The 23,490-nt window shown below is 45.2% G+C and overlaps 1 protein-coding gene across 1 annotated transcript; it reads right to left on the bottom strand.

Moving 5' to 3' along the window:
* Window positions 1-446: 446 nt before the first annotated feature.
* On the bottom strand, window positions 447-23,011 carry LOC146019972 (deoxyribonuclease-1-like). Its single transcript, XM_083152681.1, has 8 exons — window positions 22,877-23,011; window positions 22,589-22,677; window positions 19,722-19,808; window positions 16,220-16,335; window positions 7,662-7,774; window positions 4,364-4,518; window positions 3,452-3,548; window positions 447-2,692 (listed from the first exon to the last, which is right to left on the bottom strand). Exons 1-8 carry the CDS (start codon window positions 23,006-23,008, stop codon window positions 2,639-2,641), a joined length of 843 nt encoding a protein of 280 aa, XP_083008807.1. The 5' UTR covers window positions 23,009-23,011; the 3' UTR covers window positions 447-2,638.
* Window positions 23,012-23,490: the final 479 nt, after the last annotated feature.

A 23,490-nucleotide genomic window follows, 5' to 3' on the forward strand; every position in this document is an offset into this window, starting at 1 on the left:
CCTCACAGCACTGAGGTCATAGGTACGATTCCCACCATGGCCCTAACTGTGCAGAGTTTGTATATTCTCCCCGTGCTTGCGTGGGTTTCCTCTGGGTACTCCTATTTCCTCCCACAATCCAACAATATTCACCTTTGGTTTAATGGCTCCCATCCAAATTAACCCTAGAATGACTGTGCATGTGGTAGGGAATATAGATTTAAGCCCCACTGTTCAAAAATTATCTGGAAAGCGCTGCGGAATAGGTGTGCGCTATATTATTAACTGGTAATAAATAAATGTATTGTGTGCAATAATCTTGCTACTGTAGTCTTACAGCAGGCAGAGCAGAGCCTGAGAGGTGCTGGGATACTGGACCGACGCAGAGCACAGTCTGCGGACTGAATGTGAAACGCATTAGACAGAGGCGTTGCTCATTTCCATTATTATATTTAATTGTGCAAAAAAAAATTTCATTATAAATGAACATTTTCACAGTAATTCTTTAAAAACATTCGATAGACAGGAATCAAATATTGACATGTAGCATATTAATGTCCATTCCCCTCTTTAAATCCCATATAAAGTGTTATTTTTATTTGACAGTATTGCACGAGTTCCATAGAGGTGTCCTATATAACAGAGCATTCTGTGTACAGTACATACATTGTTGTGTAATACCCAGCTGCAGCCTCGAGGTGTCCCACAAGTTACAGTAAACCGCCAGGGGCTAGTTACTGCTCACCCTAACATCTCTCTTATCCTATATAATAAAAGGATACCTTTGCCCCTCACCTCTTAGGGGGTACTTAATTGTTGTGAACACCCAACGGAGCTATTCAAGTTAGAGATGGCCACCGTTGCCATTGCTATCGATGGTTGCCATCGATGGCAATTCTGCTACTGGCCATCGATAGTGCTTAACTATGCAATGGATGACATCGATATTTTTTCTTATAGATGGTCATCCATTGTGTTTGATTGATTGACCTGTGGGACAATCAGAACAAGGGGGCGAGGCTTAGTGGGTGTTGAGGGGGCGGAGCTATGCTCAGTGTCCCGGCACTTTAAAAACGATGGCCATCCCCGATTCAAGTGGCAGTGTTAGGGCGTGCACAGGTGCTGACGTTACTGTTATGTTTTTCCGTCATTTTGACAAACTGGTAACTAGTAGTAATTATTTCCTGTAATACATAGAATGTGTGATAAGTGTAGGACATCATTTTTATTAATTACACGTGTGATCATTTCCTGACTAGATGGATACATTATTGTATAGCATAGGAGAAAATTCCCAGTACACACCAGATAGTAGGATTCACATGTAATTTTTGTATCTGACCGTGGAAATGATCCCGTGGGCTCCTGATTGGTTGTATACACACACCCCTAGGTAATTTTTCTGCCTGAACGATAAATGGTGGTGTATTTAAATGCTGTCCGGTAGGTTGTGGCACGGTGTCAGCACTCTTGATGTCCGGGAGACAATCCGATCGGCTTGAGAACGACTGTTGGCCTCGGGTGTAGTCTGCATTCTGTACAGTAATTGGACCAGCTGATGGGTCTGATGATTGCACAGTGGGCCTAGTTCATATTTGTACATATGCATGTTTGCAAGTGCAATTTTCTAGGCTACAGAGCTGCCAACAGGGCTGGATTTATGGGTCAGGCCGCCCCCTGTGCACCCCTTCTATACACCGCAGCCAACAGGCTGTGTGTATTTCTATGGGCGCCGCGCGGCAGTGGCTCAGCCACAGCTCGTCACTGCCCGCTCGGCCTGCAGCTGCCTGCTCTGCCATCCGATTCCATGCTGCTTCCAGTGCCAGCGGCAGCCTAGTCACCGTCACGGCAGTGACCACTCTGACTCAGTCAGCGTGGCTGTCTGCCGCCCGTAATATGTGCCGCCCCTGCCTCACGGGTCCAGTAGCAAATCTGGACCTTGCTGCCAATGTTTGGGATTTAAACTGCCGCCTTCTGAATTGATTTGCTGTGTGCATCTTATATGCAAGAACGGGAAGCATTAAGTGTAAGGGTAACCCTAGACTGGCCGCAGCAGTAGCGACCATGTGTCTCTGCAGTGGCGTAAGTTTGCCCGAGTTGCCCGGATGCAGGATAATATTGGTGCCCCACAAATACCTCAATCAGTACATTGTCTGTCACCAGTAAGACAGGTGACGGGTCTAATACAGGGTGTGACACTTGCTAAAATGATGTTTGGAGGGGGAGTCAGCCACAGAAGTGATATCAACAGCTTTCAATTAACTAATTCAAACTTGCAGGGCATAAGAGGTGCCCCCTTGGGAGCAGGAGCCTGGCGGCAGATGACTCTATTGCCTCCCAGAGTTACGCCTCTGTGTCTCTGTGTACACGTTGCAGCTGAAAGCAGATACACACCCCAGTACCGGCTGTGACAACACTCCCTGTTCACTCCGCCCAAACCATTGCTTGCGAGCGCGTTTGGAAAGGTAACTTGGCACGTGGGCACTACGATCGCCACCCGTCTGCCACTAATCGCTTTGTTAGTGAACATTGGCATTGCGTACAAACATGAATTAGGCCCAGTGCGCAGAAAGCTTTAGATGGGTGAAAGGATGGCGTAGGCTGGCCATAGCTGATGTACGAATGTTCCTCCCGTAATACACAGTGACGGCCCCCTGGCTTACACCATCATCATCTCCAGCTCCACGGGGTAGTGGTCGCTCACAGCCAGAGCCTGCAACAAAAATAGCACAAGTTGTAGTCGGTTCTGTCACAAACCAGCGGTGCGAGGGAGCGTCACCGCTCTGAGCACAGTGCAAGGGCGCGTCACCGTTCTGAGCACGGTGCGAGGGAGCGTCACCGCTCTGAGCACTGTGCGAGGGAGCGTCACCGCTCTGAGCACGGTGCGAGGGAGCGTCACCGTTCTGAGCAGAGGTTGTCAATGTCTACCTAAACTATGGGGGAGATGTATCAAAGATCGCAGAGAGATACACTTCCAACCAATCAGCTCCTAACTGCCAGTTTACAGGCTGTATTTCAGTTGCTAGTTCTCATGGTCATAAGGTTGATTGTGCTTAAGGTCGACAGGTTCAAATGGTCGACATGACTATGGTTGAAAACATTTTAGATTTATTTTTCATACTGTCCACTTGGACTACGATGGGAAATAGTAACCTTGGGCCTGATTCAGTTTGAGTGCCAAGCGAATTTGTCAAAAACAGATGCCAAGCAAACATTTTTATTTAACAAAATGACCTGTTATGTTACCTTATATAGGAAATATCTTTTTTTTTTTTTTACAAAGCATTTTTTATTTTAATCTATATAACAAATGTGAGCGATGCTGGGACTTTTTTGCAGATATTTTGCACATCTCTAACAGAGATATTGGCACTCAAAGGGTTAAACAAAATAAATATACACAGCCAGTGCAGTATATTTATGATCTGTTTATGAAGTTGTTATTATTATTGGTGTTATTGTGGCGACTTACTTGCTCCTGAGACAGTTTGTACTTTTCGTTAAAGTTAAATATCTTGGCTGAGTCGGGAACAATAGCGTCCTGCAGCTCTGCGCCACTGATGACAATTCTGAAGAAGGAAGAGACAGTTATGGTATAAAGAGGCGAGTTTGATCCCTATTCTCTCCTGACCAATCAATGCCCTGAGCTGTTTCTGTTGTGTTGTGTTTGCCGATCCTTCTATTATTTAATTCACCCGTTTGCCTCCGTTCCCCTCCACCGCTTCATGATATTGCCTGTGTTATATACAAGCCTGTCTTTACGTGCACAGACATACAATTGGACTCCTCACTAGATCAGCACACTCACCTCCTGAAATACTCTGTACTGCTCAAAGTGTTCTGACAATCTGATCAGCTGCAAGTTGTTAGCCCCGCCCACCTTGAAACGTGATTCACATGGGCAGATAGCAGCTACTGGTCACTATCGTGGGCCAAAAAAAACTTCCAAACTGGGGCAAATGGGCAGTGTCATGGTCACCATGGAAACAGACAGAGGCATATAGTATTTTGCATAATTATCTAGGCCCCAAGAGGGGAGGACTAGGGGTCAGGAGTGGGCGACGTGGTGATGCAATGTGTGTTAGGTGCACAGGCAGAGTTCACCAACTGTCACATTTTCCAGAGCACAACGGTGATGCAAAATCTGACACACCTTTCATTGTAAATTGCCATCATTTTCAGCCGGCAACTGGGCTATAATGATGCAATATGCATGAATCACCCAAACATACCCCATCTTTCCCTTAGATATGGGGTAAAAATGATTCCTTGTGTATGCCCTTTAACTCTCTGCACACGTTACATCTGCCCCACCTGCAGTGCACATGGTTTTGCCCAATAGAGAAAGATTTATGCTGAATCAGGCCTGTCCTCTGCCAGTTACCTGTCGTACGCACAGAACGTGTTTCCAACAGTTGTGTCAACATCGTGAGGAATCAGCCAGGTGAAGTCTTCGCTGCTGTGCAGGCGGATGCTGTCCCAGTCAGACTTGCGGACGTAGCTGCAGCCGGCATTGAAGTCTCCCAGAAAAATAATATTCTATGAAAAACACAGAATAAATGACAGCATAATTTATTCACCGGGTAGAAGTGTCAAAAGCTTGGGGAGAGTTCATCCGAAGATAGATAAAGTAGCAATCGATAAGCTCCTAACTGTCATGCTACAGGCTCTGTTTGAAACATGCAGAAGGGAACAAGAGAAGAAGTACTAATAAACGAACTAAGATGGAGCAGTAAGTCCTGGGTCTGAGGTATGAACAAGACTGGGTAATACAGAGGTGCTTTAAGGGCGGGATTTATTAAAGATCCACAGATACTATCTATTATCTTTTTAGGTGCTAAATAAATATAAAGTAGATTCTGATTGGTTGCCCATAGCAACATCCCATGTGAAATAGAACTCCCATCTTAGTAACTCTCCCCCTAAGAGAGGAGGTGTCAGGGGTGCAGGGTCTGATTGGGCCCACTCCTCTCTGGTGGTGCAGTCTACTGCGGAGGGCTCAGGGAAAATGGCGCCTGTGTTGTATTCCTGGGGACCCTCTATTGCTGCGGAAGCCATTTTGCCAGTGATTTCTGCAGCTGCACAGCCAGTGCAGGACCGATGGCGAGGTGAGTATAATTAAATGGGTGCAACCATTATAGATAGGCTACTGGGGTCATAACAGACAGATAGAAGGATAAGTGTGGCTCCAGCTGATAGATATACAGTGTCTGTATACAGTCGCGTAACTATAAACTTTGCTCCCCCCACAGGCTCCTCTCCAGTGTGAGGTGATAATGCTGTGGCTGACTCGCCTCTGTTGCTCAGCCAGTGGGCAGTGACAGGCAGCAGTGCGTACAGCGGGTGCCTGCGCCCAGGGCTATTTTTCAGCAGGCTCCAGCAGGAACTGAGGCCCTTATTCTAGTTCACTCTTTCTGACCAAATATTTCTTAGATGGACAAAACCATGTACACTGCAGGTGAGGCAGGTGTTACTTGTGTAGAGAGAATTAGATTTGGGTGGGGTTTTACACCTGCCTCACCTGCAGTGCACATGGTTTTGTCCATCTAAGAAATATTTGGTCAGAAAGAGTGAACTAGAATAAGGGCCTCAGTTCCTGCTGGAGCTTGCTGAAAAATAGCCCTGCCGGCGCCCACACAGACCCCACTGTCGCTTGCTCCCCAAGCGGCAGCTGGGGCTGCCTTACAGTAGTTACTCCACTATCTGTATAGACAGGCGATAGATGTACCCCAAAAGGTCGGCAGGGTCAAAATTTCAACAAGAAGAAGGTCGACAGGGTCAAAATGTTGACATGAAAAAGGAAGACACATGACAAGGTTTTTCATGATTTCTTTTTGTTTTTACTGGCTTGTTCTTACTCCATCCATGTCGGCAAAGAGGTAGAATATAATAGAGAATGGTGAGCGGATGTCAACATTGATGCCCAAAAAATAATAAAAAACTCATGTTGACCTTTTCATGTGTCTACCTCGTTACATGTCGACATTTCAAACATGTCAACATTTTGAGCATGTCAACTTTTCCTATGTCGACCTTTTGACCTTGTCGACCTATTGCATGTTAACCTTTTGGGGTAGACCTATTGACTGACTAATAATCCACACCCGGATTAGAGGGTCCTGCTCGCCATGCTGGTTCTTGTAGTGCTATTTGGACGATCTAGGGATGACTCCCGGTGAGTTCCCTCTCAATTTGCAGTAGACAATTCTATAGCCCAGAGGGGTGTGGTATGGCGCTCCGACAGGGGCGATCCCGACGGTCAGTATCCCGAAGTCGGAATCCCAACTGCCGGTGCTCTGACAGGGTGGCGAGCGTAAAGAAGCCCCTTGTGGGCTCGCTGCACTCACCAAGCTGTGGGCTCGGGGGCCGGCTACACTCACCACAGGTTCTATTCTCCCTCCATTGAATAGCCCCCTGTGGGTCGGTATTCCCCCTGTCGGAGCACCGGCAGTCGGGATACTGACTGTCGGGATCCCCTCCTGTTGGAGCGTCATCCGGCACCCGGCCAGAGTGCGTGCTATGACCATGTAGTGTTAGGGACCAGAACCTAGACACCTCGACACAGCCTGGTGGCTTAATCATATCTTTGAGAATATATCCTACTAATGGCGCCTATACATCAGTGAGCGTGATCCCCCCCAAACCTATGGAACCCCCTGATCAGTGGTCACCGATAATCAGCAATCTGTTGGGAAATTAAACACGTTCGGAATGCCTGATTCCTCCAATCACAGCCAAAAACTAGATTGGGGTTTGGGTTTGTGAAACATGTTTACTATACCTTATACCCTGACCCGGCGGTTGGGAAATCTAATCATTGCCCTAATAGGCCGGCATCCCACACAGCCACCAACTGCATTACAGCCTGCCCCTAGTCTCCGAATCCAGATACCTATCAGTTGACATGCACAAGGTCGACATAGACCTGGAAAATCTCGACATAACATTTTAATGTTTTATTTCTAAATGTCATTTACTAAAGGTTCTAAAAAATGAAGAGAGGTGATGTTGCCCATAGCAACCAATCAGATGCTATCATGTTCTAAGATTCCACAGAGGAATGATCTACAGAATCTGGGCTAGATTCTCTATGCTTCAAACGTGATAAAATGGAGAGTGATAAACAGCCAGCCAATCAGCTCCTACCTGCCATGTCACAGACTGTGTTTTAAGAATGTCAGACAGGAGCTGATTGGCTGGCTGTTTATCACTCTCCATTTTATCACTTTTGAAGCTTAGAGAATCTGGCCCTCTGAGTGGTTGCCATTGGTAACATCACGGGTGAAATGTAATAGGATGAGATTCAGAAAGTTAGAGATGTGTTAAGAAATATCCATTTTTTTTAAAGCGGCAATCATTTACACTGCAGAATCAGTTTGATTTTGCCATGTAAATGATTGCCGCTTTAAACAAACTGTATATTTCTTACCAAATCTCTCACTTTCTGAATCTCTCATCCAATTAAATTTCCCCTCACCTCTTTTCATTTTTAGAACCTTGAAATGTACCCCTTGGTGTCTAGGTAACTTCCATTGTTCCCTGCCTTCTTATATACAGGCGAGCTACAGAAGGGGCTGAGGTAACGGCGTGAGGTAAATGTGGTGGGGTCTGGGCGTGACGCTTGGGGAGTCACGTGACACTGATCACCTCAGCCCCGCCCTCCATGATGTGCCAGTACTTACATCGGTCTGCCACCTGTCGCAGACATCGGCATAGACATCGTACAGAGCATCTATCTCCCGCACGGCGTCCTTGGGCGCAGAGTGTAATGGGACCAGGATAATGTTTCCAATAACTGTGGACAAACATAAAATGATATAGGTACAGGCTACTCATATACGCTGCATGCAGCCGGCATTGTGTGTACATACTTAACACTGAGGAGTAAATGTACTAAGATGGGAGTTCTATAGAAGTTTGGATGTTGCCCATAACAACCAATCAGATTCTACTGATTTATTTAGAAGATATTAGATAGAATCTGGTTGGTTGCCATGGGCAACATCCCATCTTCAACAGAACACCCATCTAAGTAAATTTACCCCTGAATGTCTAGTGTACGGCAGATCACAAACTGTACCTAGGGATCCGGATGACTCGCGGACAATGTCTAGGTAGACAGTCAAAATGTCGACACCAAAAGAGCGACATTGACAAAAGGTTGACATGTTGTTCATGGGAGCATCGTGGAGACTGCGTGGCAGTTCTCGCCATACACATGTTTGGGAAACCACGGGTAAAAGTCTTATGGAACCTGTACATCAGATGCAACTTTAATGTATTGAGGATCAGGACACCTGCGCATCCTGAAAAAAGGGGAGTGGTCTGACGGAAAAGGGACGTGGCTTTGTGGAAATGTCCGCGACCATGAAACCACGCCCCCATTTAGCCCCGAGAGCTCCTGGCCATGTCCCCTGTCTCTCCGTCTCCATGCACGCTGCGTCTATTCACTGCTGTGACAGGGGGACTCCCAAATGCTCCCCCCGCCGGGCAGAACTTGGAACAGTCACCAAAAACCATGTCCCGTGGGAAAAAGGGACATTTTGGAAGTATGTAGACGAGAACTGGGGCAATTCCCTCCATTCCCCTGATGGCTGGGTCGGAGGTTCGGCAAAATCCAACAGGAATTATGGTACTTGTGGATTATCTTGGCTCCCATCGCATGCCATATATAGTGGCATGCGATGGCATGCGATTTTTGCAGGTTTTTTTACAGGTTTTTTTTTTTTACAAAATCGCATGCGATCGCATGCGTTTTTTTAACAGAAAAGCATCCAAATGCATTGAAATTAGTATCAAACATGTTCAATGGCCCCCAAATGTCATTTTTGAGGCTGTACCACCCCCACTATCAACGCGAACCCGAAGCGTGGCGAGCGCAGCGAGCCCTCGAGGGGCGGCGGTACGCGTCCTACGACCTTTTCATACCCCCACTATCCACGTCGGCGTGGAGTTGAGAATAGAAAGTGTGGCGAGGGGACGCGGACACCTGTGAAGCCCGCGAGGGGACACGGACACCTTTGAAGCCCGCGAGGGGACACGGATACCTGTGAAGGTATCCGTGTCCCCTCGCGGGGCGCGCCACGCTTCGGGCTCGGTGGCTCGCTGCGCTCTCCACACTTTCTATTCTCCACGCCGACGTGGATAGTGGGGGTATGAAAAGGTCGTAGGACGCGTACCGCCGCCCCTCGTGGGCTCGCTGCGCTCGCCACGCTTCAGGTTCGCGTTGATAGTGGGGGTTGTACAGCCTGAAAAATTACATTTGGGGGCCATTGAACATGTTTGATACTAATTTCAATGCATTTGGATGCTTTTCTGTTAAAAAACACATGCGATGCGATTTTTTTCATGTGCGATGGCCATCGTGGGAGCCGTGATACTCCACAAGTACCGGAATTATTTACTAAGATGGGAGTTCTAATGAAGATGGGATGTTGCTATCAGGTTTTATCTATTATCTTCTAGAAGATGCTTAACAAATAAGTAGATTCTGATTGGCTGCCCATAGCAACAACCCATCACCAGAACTCCCATCTTATTAAACAAACCCAAACATTTTGGAAATCCTCGATTGACAGATTCCAACCATCCGTGAGTTGGGATTTATCACGCAGTGTTCCACAATTCCCAGATCATCCGCATTGGGGGAATCGTCCTTGTGAGGTATGGCTCACATTACGTATAGCCTCTGGGACTCCTAGGGGGGGATTCAGTTATTGGGCGCCCGTCACGTCACCCGTTCACGCCTGCCGCCGGTCTTTAACAGTTTCTGGTGATGGGGTAGAGAGCCCATTAGTTTGGCCAGGTTTAGGCACTTTTGTGCACCTAAACCCGACCTTAATGGGTGCCATATGCATGATACAATGTGCCATTTGAATATCGCCCCATAATCTCCCGTCACTTTAGAAGGTGCTTGTTGTTCCGTTTTAATACGTTTTCGAACTAATAAAGATTTCTCTCCACTCTTTTTCTTTTCCTTTGTTGCATTATATCTCCCACTAACAGGGGGGATCTGTGGAGTAGCGGCCATACCGGATTGGGCGCTTCTTTGGGTCACTCTTTGCCTTCTTGTTTCCTCACTCTGTTAGGACCTAAAGGTAGCAGCCCTATTAGAAGATGCCCTTCTTTAATGATAGATCCAAAAGATCTGCTAAGAGCAAAAATATATTTTTGGAGGATGAGCACATTTTTTCTTTGGAAGATGATGATTATTATGGTCTGCTCAACGCAGCAGAAAGTCTTGCTACTAAAGAGCTTAGAACCTGGTACGACATCGTCACCCTCGAAAAATATCTGGAGGTGAGACGTGTCCCCAGAGGGCTGAGACTCATCAAAGTCCCCAACATAGGCAACAGTAGCGAATCGTTCATCAAAAATTGGAACAATCTATTAGAGGAATGTTCCCTCAAGTTAATCACACTTATCGTTAATGAAAGAAAGAAAGAGCTTGTTTTAATAGAGGAGGAAATAGGAAAAATTGAGAAGGCAGCCGAAAAGTTTGCCGACAGTGAAGAGTTTCAGCGCGATTCCGCAGACCTTCAAAGTAAACTAGACAGACTGGAGGATGAAATTATAATGAAAAAACAAAAAAAATTCATGCGAGACAGGAATGATTACCTAACCGGACAGACACTTAATTGGTCAACTGAGAACAGGAAGAAAAGGGACTATAACACCCCCCTAACCCGCAATACTGAACAGAATAGATATAACTATAGACAAAACTATAGGGGACGACAGGATGATCGTTGGCAGAAACCGGTCTATAGAGACGAACGCAAATTTGAACCGCACCAGAGGTGGCCAAGAAGGGACCATTCGAATTATAGAGGTAACAGACAGAGGATCCCCTCCTACCAAGAGGACCGCTTCTCTTATAATAGAAGGGAACCCCAGAGGGGTCGTTATCAACTCGATCATGAAAAATATGAGGACAGATCTCAGAGACGTAGGTCGACGTCAAATGAACAAATATCTCCGGTCCATTTTTTAGGGAGAAGAAAGGGTCTAACATTCCTGGAAAAAGAAGAAACCCTACGCAACAGGCTGGAGTCCCCAAAAGGGATCAAGAGATGCCTAAATGGAGAAGAAGAGGTTGTAGAGGGGGCGGAAAGAAGCCCCAAAAAAAGGAAACCATTATTCCAGAACAAAAGGCAGGAGTCATTAACAACTCGGGTAGGGAACTATGCACCGCACAGGTCTCTTTATTAGACAAAGGCCTCAAGTTTGCTCCAGATGGACATGTTGATAAATTTAAATTATTTATCGATTTGAATAAATTCGTTAGGAACCTCACCCTACAGCGACACTTTATAAAAAATCCTTACCCAATTAATGCGGACAAAATTCCACCTAGGGTCTCCAACCCATCTAAATTCTATCCTGTTGAATCCAGGAGTAGCAACATTGACATATTCTACAATTTGGTCTGTGAAGACTTTAGAAAGATTAAGGTTTGGAATCATAACAACTTGAGCAACCTACCATCTGATGAGAGAGGAGCCATCAAAACCCTCAAGAAAGATGACAGTCTTGTAATCCGAAACGCCGATAAAGGCGGAGCAGTAGTAGTCCAGTCCACCGACTACTACCTGAAGGAAGCCAACAACCTGCTTTTTGATGGCATTACTTATAACGAATTGAAGGAAAATCCAACCAAAGAATTTCAGGATGAACTCTATGAATTACTCCTGGAAGCCAGGAGAAAATCACTGATAGGGAAGGAAGAGTTCGACTACCTCTTTGTGAAATATCCAGTCACACCGACATTTTACCACATCCCCAAGGTCCACAAGAATAAGACAGAACCACCCGGCAGACCAATTGTGGCCGGCATCCTCTCCCTAAGTTGTAATCTCTCGCACTTCATCGACACTCTCCTCCAGCCTTATGTCTTGAAAAATGCTTCACACCTGAAGGACTCCACCACTCTTCTCAATAAATTAAGTCAATTCAAATGGGAGGAAGGGTATTGTTGGCTAACAGTCGATGTCCAGGCGCTTTATTCGTCCATCCCCCACCAAAAGGGTTTAGAAGCTGTAAGATATATACTTTCTCAATACACAGAGCATACAAGCGAGGAAATCGAATTCATCTTGAGCAGCATTAAGTATATACTTACGCATAATTATTTCGAATTCAACAACTCATTTTTTCTCCAAAAGACCGGCACTGCGATGGGGACTAAATTTGCCCCATCGTATGCCAACTTGCTAATGGGTATGTGGGAGGAGCTCCACATCTACCAATCTGCACATAGGGCCCATATCCTGTTTTACCAGCGATACATAGACGATTTAATATTCGTCTGGCACGGTGATCATACAAGCATTGAACAATTCATGACGGATCTTCAGTCCAATGATTTCAACTTGAAGTTCACCCATAAATCGGATCCGAGTGTCATTGACTATCTTGACCTTGAGCTGACTGGGAAACCCGGACTGATTGTATCCACCAGAACGCACTTCAAGGATGTTGACTGTAATAGTTTTATTCCATATGACAGCTGCCATCATCCAAATTGGAAAGATAGCGTACCATTTTCTCAATTCATCAGACTCAGGCGGAACTGCAGTTCAGTGGAAGACTATCATTCCCAATCCCACCTGTTATCCCAGCGCTTTCTAGAGAAAGGTTACAACTCACAGAAAATCGAAGGAGCCAGAATCAAAGCGCTTAACAGAACAAGGGAGGAGGTCCTACTACCATCAGAGTCAACTAGTAAAAAACCGACATTCGAGAGAAGATCTTTTATCACACAATTTAATAAAGAAAACCATCAGATTAAAAAGATACTTACAAGGCACTGGAATATCCTACTTAAGGATAATGTTTTAGGGCAACATCTACCCTCCAAACCTGATCTTCTTTTTCGCAGAGCAACCAACCTCAAAAGTGTCCTAGCCCCCAGCCGTCTCAAGGCCAGCACTTCTAAAAAGACAGTTCCAGTCAACTTTCTTACCAAAAGAATCATCTGTACACCCTGTCAAAGATGTATATGTTGTAAGCATATGGAGAAGGGTTCCTTCAAATGCACCATTGAGAAAAAACAGTACCAACTCAACCACGCAGCCACTTGTAATTCAGTATACGTCATTTACAGGATCACCTGCGGCTGCGGTTTAGCTTATATCGGCAAGACCAAAAGACAAGTCAAAATCAGGATACAGGAGCACATTCGCAATATCAAGCACAAACTGGACATACATAGTGTCCCGAGACATTTTAAGGAGAAGCATGACTCCAAGGTCGATACTAACAGCTTCATGTTCACCATTCTGGAGGTGATTGAACAGGATCCCAGAGGGGGGGATAGGGATCTTAAGTTATCCAAACGTGAAACCTTTTGGATATATACACTCAACACACTCTTCCCAAAAGGTCTCAATGAGAACATTGATATAGCTTCGTTTTTGACCTAAATGGGTCTATCTACTGTTACTGCTAGATCTCTTCCTTAACTTCCCCCTATTGTACTTTATTTCGCTCTGGTTCCTTATCTGGTCCCTAATTGAGTCATCTATTTACCCTCTTGGTCTATGTCCCTCTTTCCATCACCATGCATAATATTGCTCATTGTGACTTTATTTGTATTTATGTTTGTATAAGTCACAATTCATATGCTCTTTGTTGTATGTAACATGCAATGTAAGATTAAGCCATCCCTGAGTTCAACCTAAACCTAACCATCTGAATTGTGCTCTCTCTTTTGGGAAACACAATGAGGTATTAAACATTCAACACATTTTCCTCTTTTATTATGAGGTACCTTAGTTATAATATGACATGACATATCATCTATAAGTAGGCTATATATTAGCAACACTACTTTTTATGTATTCACGATTTTTATGCCCACTGACGGTTGAGTCCATCCTCTCTTTAGGTACCTTGTGCACCGAATGGTTGGCATCACAGCCACCATGACGTTATTTATAGGTAACTTGTTTCTTTGTCATTACACGCCACTTCATTTATTGGAAGTAAATGCCCCCCACGCACAAGTGTGCGATACCTCACTTAAGCAACCTTGTCTCACGTCCCCCTATGCAGGAAGCGGCTTTCCTTAATTGGAACGCAAGCTTTCTCTTAGTTACTTCGATTCACGTCTTCCCCGACACGTCTCCCCATACAGAAGCGGCTTCCCTTAATTGGAACGCTAGCTGTCTCCTAGTAACTACGATTCACGTCTTCCCTGACAGGAAGTGACGTACCTTATTTGGAACGCAAGCTGCGCCTCGTCTCCTAGGAGACGCTCCCTTCCGTACACAGGAAACGGAAGGACTCCATCGTAAGTGTGACTGACCCGCATAGCTGGAACGCTTGCGGTATTCACACTACAAAGTTTTGCTATCACATCGCGCTTATGGCGATTCACTTTTTTTCTCACCTTATGTGCCCAGCACTTCCCCTTAAACCATACGCCTAAACTGCACGCATATTGCTTTGTCCACACATTCCCTCAAACCGGATATGACCTCATGAAGGGTCTGGGTTTATATAGAGGCCAGCCACTAGCAGGGTCAGTCTCACTATCAGGCTACTGGCGTCTACATCGTGACAGGTAAGGGAACTTTGGGATGGTTTAGTCATATGCTAAATTACTCTGTATCTCCGTCATCGAATTTGTCAGTGTGGATACATCTTTATTTTAGAGCACCATGTTAATGTTGTATCAGCCCTTGGTCTACCCATATGTTTAATGCCACTGTATATTTACAGCTTAACCTGTTAGTATGGTTGTAACTATGCTATTAAGCACTATGGTATGATTACTATATCTGTCTCTAGTTCAGTATTGTTCATATGTTAGATCTGATTGCACCCATAATCGAAACCTTGACATGCTTTGTTGCTAAAGTATGGATTTGATTGGTCCCATTATTCTAACCCTGATATGTTTTGTTACTAAAGTATGCAACTCACTTATTGACAAGGGGTGGAAACTCTCCCCCAGCGTCTCTATTATTCAATGGGACCATTATTGCATATTGACAGGTCCCCTCCGGCGGATGGTGACATAATACTCTTAGGTTTTTTTTTTACCTTGTCCATATAAATAGCATAATACAATGTTTAGTACTTATACATTTTAGATACTATATCCCGTTGATTATCCGTTGCTAGTGGACTTTACACACACCTGAGGAGAACCATTGTCTAGCAAAACAATCTTGTGTGTCGACCTACAGACTTACTCTCTGTCATCAGCTGGTATGTCGACAATTTTTTAATTAATTAATCCATTCGATATACCATTCTAGATATTAATGGGGTCTTCACTATTATTCAGGCACCCACAATTTTTATACCTACTTGAAGGTCGATCTATACACCCATTGATTCTAACCCTCAACCACAGTTCTGTTTAAGGACACGATTCCATACCACAATAAAGGTATGTCATATGGGATAATATTGATCCCAGTTTTCTCTATGTACCATTTTCCTCCTCCTACACTTCCTCTATTAGTATGTTTCTCTTCTCTTCAAATTGTGACATGCTATATGTGCTCACCCTCCTAATATATGGCCGAACACCATAGGTTTCTAATCATTTTGTTATAACAACTTGTTTTAGATTTTCACCGTTTTTGGAAACCGCTATCCACTATAAGGGACAGGTGTGTTCGGTTTTAAGATCAATCCTGTTGATCCTTTGCTTTTTTGGTATGTACCAGGGCGTCATTAAACGCCTATTTGCATATTTTTAATTTTTATGTATATTTTATCTTGATCTTCTGTATGATTTATTGTAATTTTTACCACCAACAGTGCATGTATTAAACCCCTGATGAAGTCTTTTTCAAGACGAAACGCGTCGGGTTATTGAAACTGCATTCAAAAGATGAAATCCTGATATGATCATCTAATTTTTAATAAAAATTGACTTTTTATTGTATTCTGTGTTTTTTGCACTGTGCATATCATTAAGGTGGTTGGTAAACCTTTGGCGCTCTCCACTCTTTTTCTTTTCCTTTGTTGCATTATATCTCCCACTAACAGGGGGGATCTGTGGAGTAGCGGCCATACCGGATTGGGCGCTTCTTTGGGTCACTCTTTGCCTAATAAAGATTTCTATTTAAAAAAAGCACTTTACTTATAGCCTCATGTTTAATACAATAATATATTATTCTGACTGACTTTAATGATCTTATCTTTCACATTAGCGGGCACATTATCTGCTGTAATATATAGTAATCTACACTATGATATTATATAGAAGTATATTACTGACCTGTCCCTGGAGCGTTAAACATGACCACGAATGGTTCCCGGCTGAAGGTGTCTTCTCCGGTGTACATGTTGTGATCGTGGTAATGATAGGAATCTTGCACGCTCACCTTGTCATTCCTATGGGGTAGAAACAGACAGCGGGTATTAGGGTTTCTGAACATATTGCTGCTTGTGCCAGGATAATTCCATTTGACCATGAAGCCAAAGTGGCCATTTTGGATTAGGTACAGTTGGGCGAGCTGTGAGTGCAACATGGCAGGTCAGGTCATAGTCTAGGTGGATTGGCGACAAGTCGGTACAGTCTAAAACATTAGACAGTCATATTCTGGGAACTAAAAGTGGGTCTGGAAAGTTTTGTAGATGTGGCCCGACATGGGCAGCACCAGCTGTGTAACATGCTGTGTAGTCATTTATTTATTTATTAACAGTTTCTTATATAGCGCACACATATTCCGCAGCGCTTTACAGAGTCATGACCAGCGGCGTAGCTACATTTAGGGCGCCCCCGCCGTTAGGGGGGGCGCCCCCCGCCGCCCATTCAAACCCCCCCAATCCCCTGCAGCCTTATCTTTCGGGCTGGTCCCGGCGGCTCCGTTCTTCTGCTGAGGACCACCACAAAATGGCCGCCCCCATACAGCAGACAGTTTCAGAGAACTGTGTGCTATATGGGGGCGGCCATTTTGTGGTGGTCCTCAGCAGAAGAACAGAGCCGCCGGGACCAGCGAAATAGGTAAGCCTGCGGGGGATTGGGGGGAGGTGTAACTATAGCACCGCAGCCCCCGGCGCCCCCATATGCACAGCGCCCCCCCAGCGGTGGCGGGGGCTGCGGTGCTATAGTTACGCCACTGGTCATGACTTCATCCCTTGATGGCAAAGTTACTGTACTGTAGAGATGGAATAACAGCAAATGGGGACAATTCAGTGTAATGTGTGCTATAGGCTGTCTGTCATTTGAGGGGTAGGGCCACAAAGCAAACAAAACAGGCATCAGAGATACATTAGCCAACCAGGAAACTTCCCTGTGTGCCTTATATCAGATCCACCCCTAGTCCTGCACACGATAACATACCTAAGAACTTTTAGAAGTCCCCAGTCGGGACTCTGGCGCGGCCTGCCATGCACGGGCCCAAAAAGGGGGCATAGTGTCAGTCAAAAGTGGGGGATGGCTTTGCGGGATGCCCGAGATTGCGAAGCCACGCCCTGTCTTGCCACTATGGGGGCGTGGCCAGCGCTGTGAGAGTTGCTGGCCGTGCCCCTTGTCCCTCTGCTTTCCAGGCCCGGTGACAAAGGAGTCAAAGGGGACAGCTGACCCGGGCCCTGACGATCAGAGGAGCCCCAAATTCAGCCCTGCTTAGCTGCCGGGCCACTCTCATCATGGCACCCAGCTGAATGGCAATCTATTGCTGCACTGGCTGGCACTTGATTCCCCCACTCCCCCCACTCCGGAGAGGGGAGGCCTCTTACTGCTGTGCCGGGAGCTGCCTGGGAACGGATGGTCGGGACAAGGGGAATCTATTCACCGCCGCTCTGCTCAGCAGTGCAGGAGGTAGCAAGGGGGACTCCCAACTGCCCACCCCACCGCGGGACACTACCGGCCCTGGGCAGGATGCGGCACCGTCCCAAAATAAACTGGAGGTATGCGATAATGACAGCCGTCCAGAAGATCTCGTATGCGACCTGCAGGAGAGTGCAATCCTGCATACAAACTGAACGAGTTTCACAATTTGTTGTTCCACTAAGACAAAACGTGAATATATCGTTCTAATAATTACCGGCCTTAGGATCAGTCTCCGGGTGTTTTACATTGTCTATCACCTACTCAGGTGTTCTCGTGTGACTACAACACATCTAGACACATTATCATCAATTATCCCCGTGCCGCTGCATACATGAGCCACGTGTAATCCATTAGGGGACAAATGCGTCATTACTCTGTGGCCAGAAACCTGTACGCTCTTCAGGTTACAGCTGAATCCAGTGAGCTCCCTTCTCCAATGCAGTAAGTGGCCTGGGAAATCTGCCAACCTCAGCACTGATACATGATATATGTCATCTCTTGTTGTCATCTTCTAGGCTGGCTGCCAGCAGTACAACACTAGCAAAAAGGCACATTTACCAAATCACATAGGAACAGGCGTCATAACAGAACAGTTCTGTGATGTCAGTTAATACATGTTGTGGCATACTTCCACATGAAGATCATGTGGAGGATCCGCACCAGGTTTTAAAGCAGCAGCAGCAGGGAAACTGATGTGATCAGGGTTGGGCTGATTAACAGCACCTATGCTCTCCTGATATAAGTGTTTCCAGGGCAGATGGTCACTGTTCCTGATGTGGAATAGCCGCCCAGGTGATAGGTCGGGTGTGGGCTACGGTAAGGACCACTGGAGCTTACTGAAGAGTTAGTACCATACTGCGACACCTGTGTGCTGCAATGCTGTAAACTTGCTTGCTTATGCAGATTACCTGGTATGCTGTTTACCTGCTACAACATAAAGACCAAGACTTCATCTTAGCCAGTGTATGTGATTCATTGTCAAAGTGGTTTTTGCATGGCCAGGAGGCTTAGCCATGTTGGGAACTAGGCTTACATAGGAACTCACACGTTGATTTAGACTATGTTATTATCTTTTCGGTCACCTCCTGATGGCAAACTACTTATATGTTTAAATGGTTCCTAAGCTATTGCCCCGAAAGCAGGAGGTTTCAGCCAACAGCAATACAATTGGGAAGATGGAAGTCTGGCCTCTCATCCCCCCTTCTCTTCACAAGAATTCTTCAAAACTGATTAGTGTTCCGATCAACCATCACTGCACAACCCGTAATGCCGCAGACAAAATACCCCACACGCCCCTTCCAACCCTGCTACAACCCAATGAGAAACTCAGTTGCACAAATATATATTTTTTTATTCTTAAAAAAAGTGTTTCCAGATAATGATCTGAATCTGAGTCGCACACTGAGGTATGGCATGCAAACCAAAGGTGGGTACCAGTGATAGTAATGGTGGCATCAACCAGCAATGGTCAATATCTATTCTATATAGTACTACTGATGGTTTTACCATTGCTGTTTTTGCTCATAGCAGAAAAACACGACTTTGTCTTGCAAGTAATGTAAACAAAATGTCAGAGTTCGGCAGGCATCCTGCATGGCAATCGAACCCTGAATTCATTACATCCTGCCCTGTATTTGGGAGTTGGAGGCTGCGTGGGGCTGCAGGCTAACCGCCTAGCAGCACTGTGCTGCAACTGTGGCCCTCTTTAAACAGCAGGGGGTTAAAGCATTGTATCCACGGCTACCACCAACCGATTTGACCACTTACAATTGATGGTTTACAGTCAACAACGTTCGATGACCATACCTACCCACGCTCTGTCCTATCACATTGGGAGGCACAGATGTATACCAGGGAAGGGCTTTAGCATAGAGTCGCAGATGCATCCTACTTATAGCCAGGCTGTGTACTATGCCATAAGGAAGTGTATACAGAGATATCTCACCTGTACACAAACAGGTAACGCTCTTTATAAGAGTCTCTTCCTAAAGGGTCGCTGACCTCGTAGGAATATATGGGCTGAGGATATTTTCTGTAAATGAATAGAAATGTTGTTAAACATAATAATATATAACACCGTACATGATAAATAAAATACCATTTTAATGGGAAGATGCTCAGCGCTCACTAATAGTGGGGATTACTAGAAAAAGACTGACTTTTATTAACATAGATTTAAAATAAACAGCCACGTTGGACAGAATGATGGCCTCCAATAAATGTAGTAGAATCAATCTTATGTTAGATTGACCTAACATAGCTTCAGATGAGGTGCACCAGAAATGTGAAGCCTCGTATGTTCAGAACAGGTACTACTGCTTACGTACGTTTCACCTGGAATAGTTTATTCCATGTATTTCTCCCATACTGGACTTTACACGCGCGTTTCACCCATACAGGGCTTGTTCACGGATCAGCCATGTTTTTTAGTTCCGATAATATTTTGACCCCAAAAATATACTGACTATAATAGGTCTCATGCAAATAGATGATTCAATTAAGGATCCTATCTATGTTTGATTCATCTAATGTTGGGTACACACTGAGTCATACCTGCAGCCACCGATATAGTTGACTATATCGGCGATGCCGTGGGAGAAAGATATTGGGTATTCAAGATGACCGATATCAGTCAGGATCATCTGCCCCTGCTCTGTACATGCAGTTGATATCGTCCATATCGTTAATGGCATATCGCCCAGTGTGTACTCAGCATAACACAAGCTTGGTTTTATTGAATTTATGCCATCATTCTGACCGATACTGCTATTTAGTTTAAATTAGGGTTATTAAAAGTTACATTCTTATTTTTTCAAGATATGAGATGTTAAACAAGGGTCCTTCTTCTGTTCCCTGCATCTCCGCAGAGAATGTGTTTTCTTTGAACAATGGGGCAGATGTATTAAGCCTTAACAAGAGATAAATGGAAGTGTGATAAGGAGAGATAAATGTCCAGCCAATCAGCTCCTTACTGACTTTTTTCAAACACCGCCTGTAACATGGCAGTAAGGAGCTGATTGGTTGGATGTTTATCTCTCTTTATCACCCTTGCATTTATCTCTTGTTAAGGATTAATACATCTGCCCCAGTGTGCCTTATGATTCCAGGGAGCACCACCAACATGATCAATTAGATTATATCACCAGGTCTATTGCAGACGTTCTCAAGTGACAGAATGTGCGTAAGGATCGTAAACGCAATGGAGCCATATTTTGACTGAGAGGAAGCCAGCACTTAAGGCTGGAAGACCGCCATTTTTTAGGGTTGTCATTTTCTGAGTTTAAAAAAATTCAGGCATGGTTCTGAGGCGGGTCTGAGGTGAGTCTGTGACATCAGTGATGACCACTTCCAGCCTGACTCACTCATAGATTAGTGGAAGCTTCAGACTTACAATTGCACAGATATCAAAAACTGTTTGAGGTTCCGGTGAATTGCGCATGTATTTACCAGTGGATTGCGATTAACCAACCATTCTCAATTCTCTCTCACGTAAGCAAGGGGGCTCTTTCTGTCTGGTGACATCTTTCATCTCACGGTCCACTGCCTAAGTACAGATTAGCGGTCAGGTCTGAATCAGACCCACAGTCCCCAAGGCACCCCAACGGTCCAGGTTTTAGTAATATCCATGCTTAGCCACAGGTGACTTCATTAGTTTGTCAGTCAACTTTATTTAACCATTTGTGATGAGATATGGATATGGGGGGCCTTGGGAACCACTGGCCTATTGATTACATTTAACTGTTGGTTTAAATAAGGTTTAATATTGAATACTGTGCAGAAATCCATTCCCAAACCCCACAAGCAGTGTAGTAAAGAAGTGTGTTAAATATATCTGTGCTTAAGCACTGATGGGTCACAATGACCGAGACCCTTACTAAGATACCTGTACTCAAGCAGGGATTCCCGGCTGCTTCCAGAGGAGGTTTAATGGACTTCATTGGAGCTCACCCACTACATTCGCGAACACACGGTTGGGTCCAAGGTTTTGGTCGGCAGGCAGTAACCTACCAGCATGTTTTTGAATGAAATGACGTGGGAGGCTTGGGGAAAGCTAATCAGGTAAGTCAGCCAAACAGGTAAGTCTGGTTCTATCTACAGTGGGTGGAAAAATAAAATCTACACACCCTTATTTTTAGTGCAGGTTTTTCTCTTATGTATGCCCTGAAATCTCACCGGAACCTTACACCATTAATGTGACTTTGCTACCACTGGTATACAAGTGATAAATACATAGACGTGTTTCTACGGACACCTATGGAGTTATTGTGTCTCTTTGCACCTATATACAAATCTACGCGCCCACTTGTGAGGCAAATTTGGCATCAGCTTAAACTCGGGACTAATTAAAAACCAGATTGGGACAAGACCCCTGCATTCCGGGTCTTGTCCGGTTCCGGGGGTGCAGCGTACAGAGGTGTCTTGTCGTCCAGGGGGTGTCTTGTCCAGGGGGATACCTGTCATAGCTTTCACCAGGGACATGGGAAAGGGGAGATTACAGCCTCCCCGTGTGGTCCGGACCGTTCCAGGTTTTGCTACATGCCCGCACTATACAGTGAGGTTGTATTCTCTCCCCCCCTTCTCCTCTCCCTGGTGACAGGTGTCACAGGCAGCCCATCCAGACAGGACACTCACAGACAGGCACCCCCTGGACCGGACACTACAAGCTTTGGAAAGACAGAAATTGATGAATGGAGCCTGTCCGGTCTGGCATTCCAGGGTCCGGTTCCGGTTTTTAACCCATACACCTTAAACTCTGGCTTCAGAAAAATGTCGGAAGGGCAGTAAAAGGTGGAGAGTGTGTTATATTCTGACCTGTTTAGTTCTGACATCAGGGTTTCCACTGCACTGAGGTCTGCATCTCTGACTTCCTGGATCAGGACTATATCATATCGGCACAGTATCTGCAAGGATGGACAAGGGTTACAGTAGGACAACAGGGACCACACAACCATGGAGGGGGGTCGTCCTGACCCCTATTACAGGAGTTGGATGATGGAAGATGAGCATATGGATGAAGGTGTTTGAATTCTACATTTATTTAGGGTAACTCACAGGCATAAATATCTACTTACAAGAACAAGTGGTATAAAAACTCTTTACCTTTAATATGATGGAAGAGACATCAGGTTTTGTCATTTTAGAGTCTCCGAAGGCCTGAATGTTAAATGCTCCAATCTTCAAGGCGGCCACATTGCACACGGCCAGCGACAGAGCAATTATAATGCGGATCATCTCTGCAATGAAACCACAGCACCCGTTACACACAGCATCCTCTTACATCACCGTGCATATCCTTCTCCACTCTTATATTTGCATGATATATATTCTGAGGAGGGTAATATTCTTATTTTGCTGTCAATTCTGTATGTTATTTCTCATTAGTAAATTCTATATGATAAAAGATTATCGCTGCTCCTTAACTCTATGGGGGGATTTGATGCGATTTCCACTTCCACTAGATGGCGCCTGAAAGTGCTATTGAAGTTTTGCTCAGTTCAGATGATATTGTTCTGCCTTACATTGTAATATCAAGGGAGGTCAGCCACATAAGAAAAGCGCAAACTGCATTTTTTCGGACTGTCCCGCGACAGGGTGCCGTACATACACACTTGCCGATGGCGGCAGCGATGAACGACAATTGGGGAGGGGAGTGGGGGCCATGCTGCATTCCACTAACAACCCATGGGAATGTGCATTGATAACTAGATAGAGTG

The sequence above is a fragment of the Crinia signifera genome, chromosome 7 (genome assembly GCF_055691185.1).
Source record: "Crinia signifera chromosome 7, ASM5569118v1, whole genome shotgun sequence".
NCBI classification, from domain to species: domain Eukaryota; kingdom Metazoa; phylum Chordata; class Amphibia; order Anura; family Myobatrachidae; genus Crinia; species Crinia signifera.

Coding starts and splice junctions, on each gene's coding strand:
- LOC146019972 (XM_083152681.1), bottom strand. CDS start 23,008: ATGATCCGCATTATAATTGCTCTGTCGCTGGCCGTGTGCAATGTGGCC. Junction 7,775..16,219: donor GTTTAACGCTCCAGGGACAG/GTCAGTAATATA, acceptor GTTTGTCCACAG/TTATTGGAAACATTATCCTG. Junction 2,693..3,451: donor ACAAACTGTCTCAGGAGCAA/GTAAGTCGCCAC, acceptor TTTTTGTTGCAG/GCTCTGGCTGTGAGCGACCA.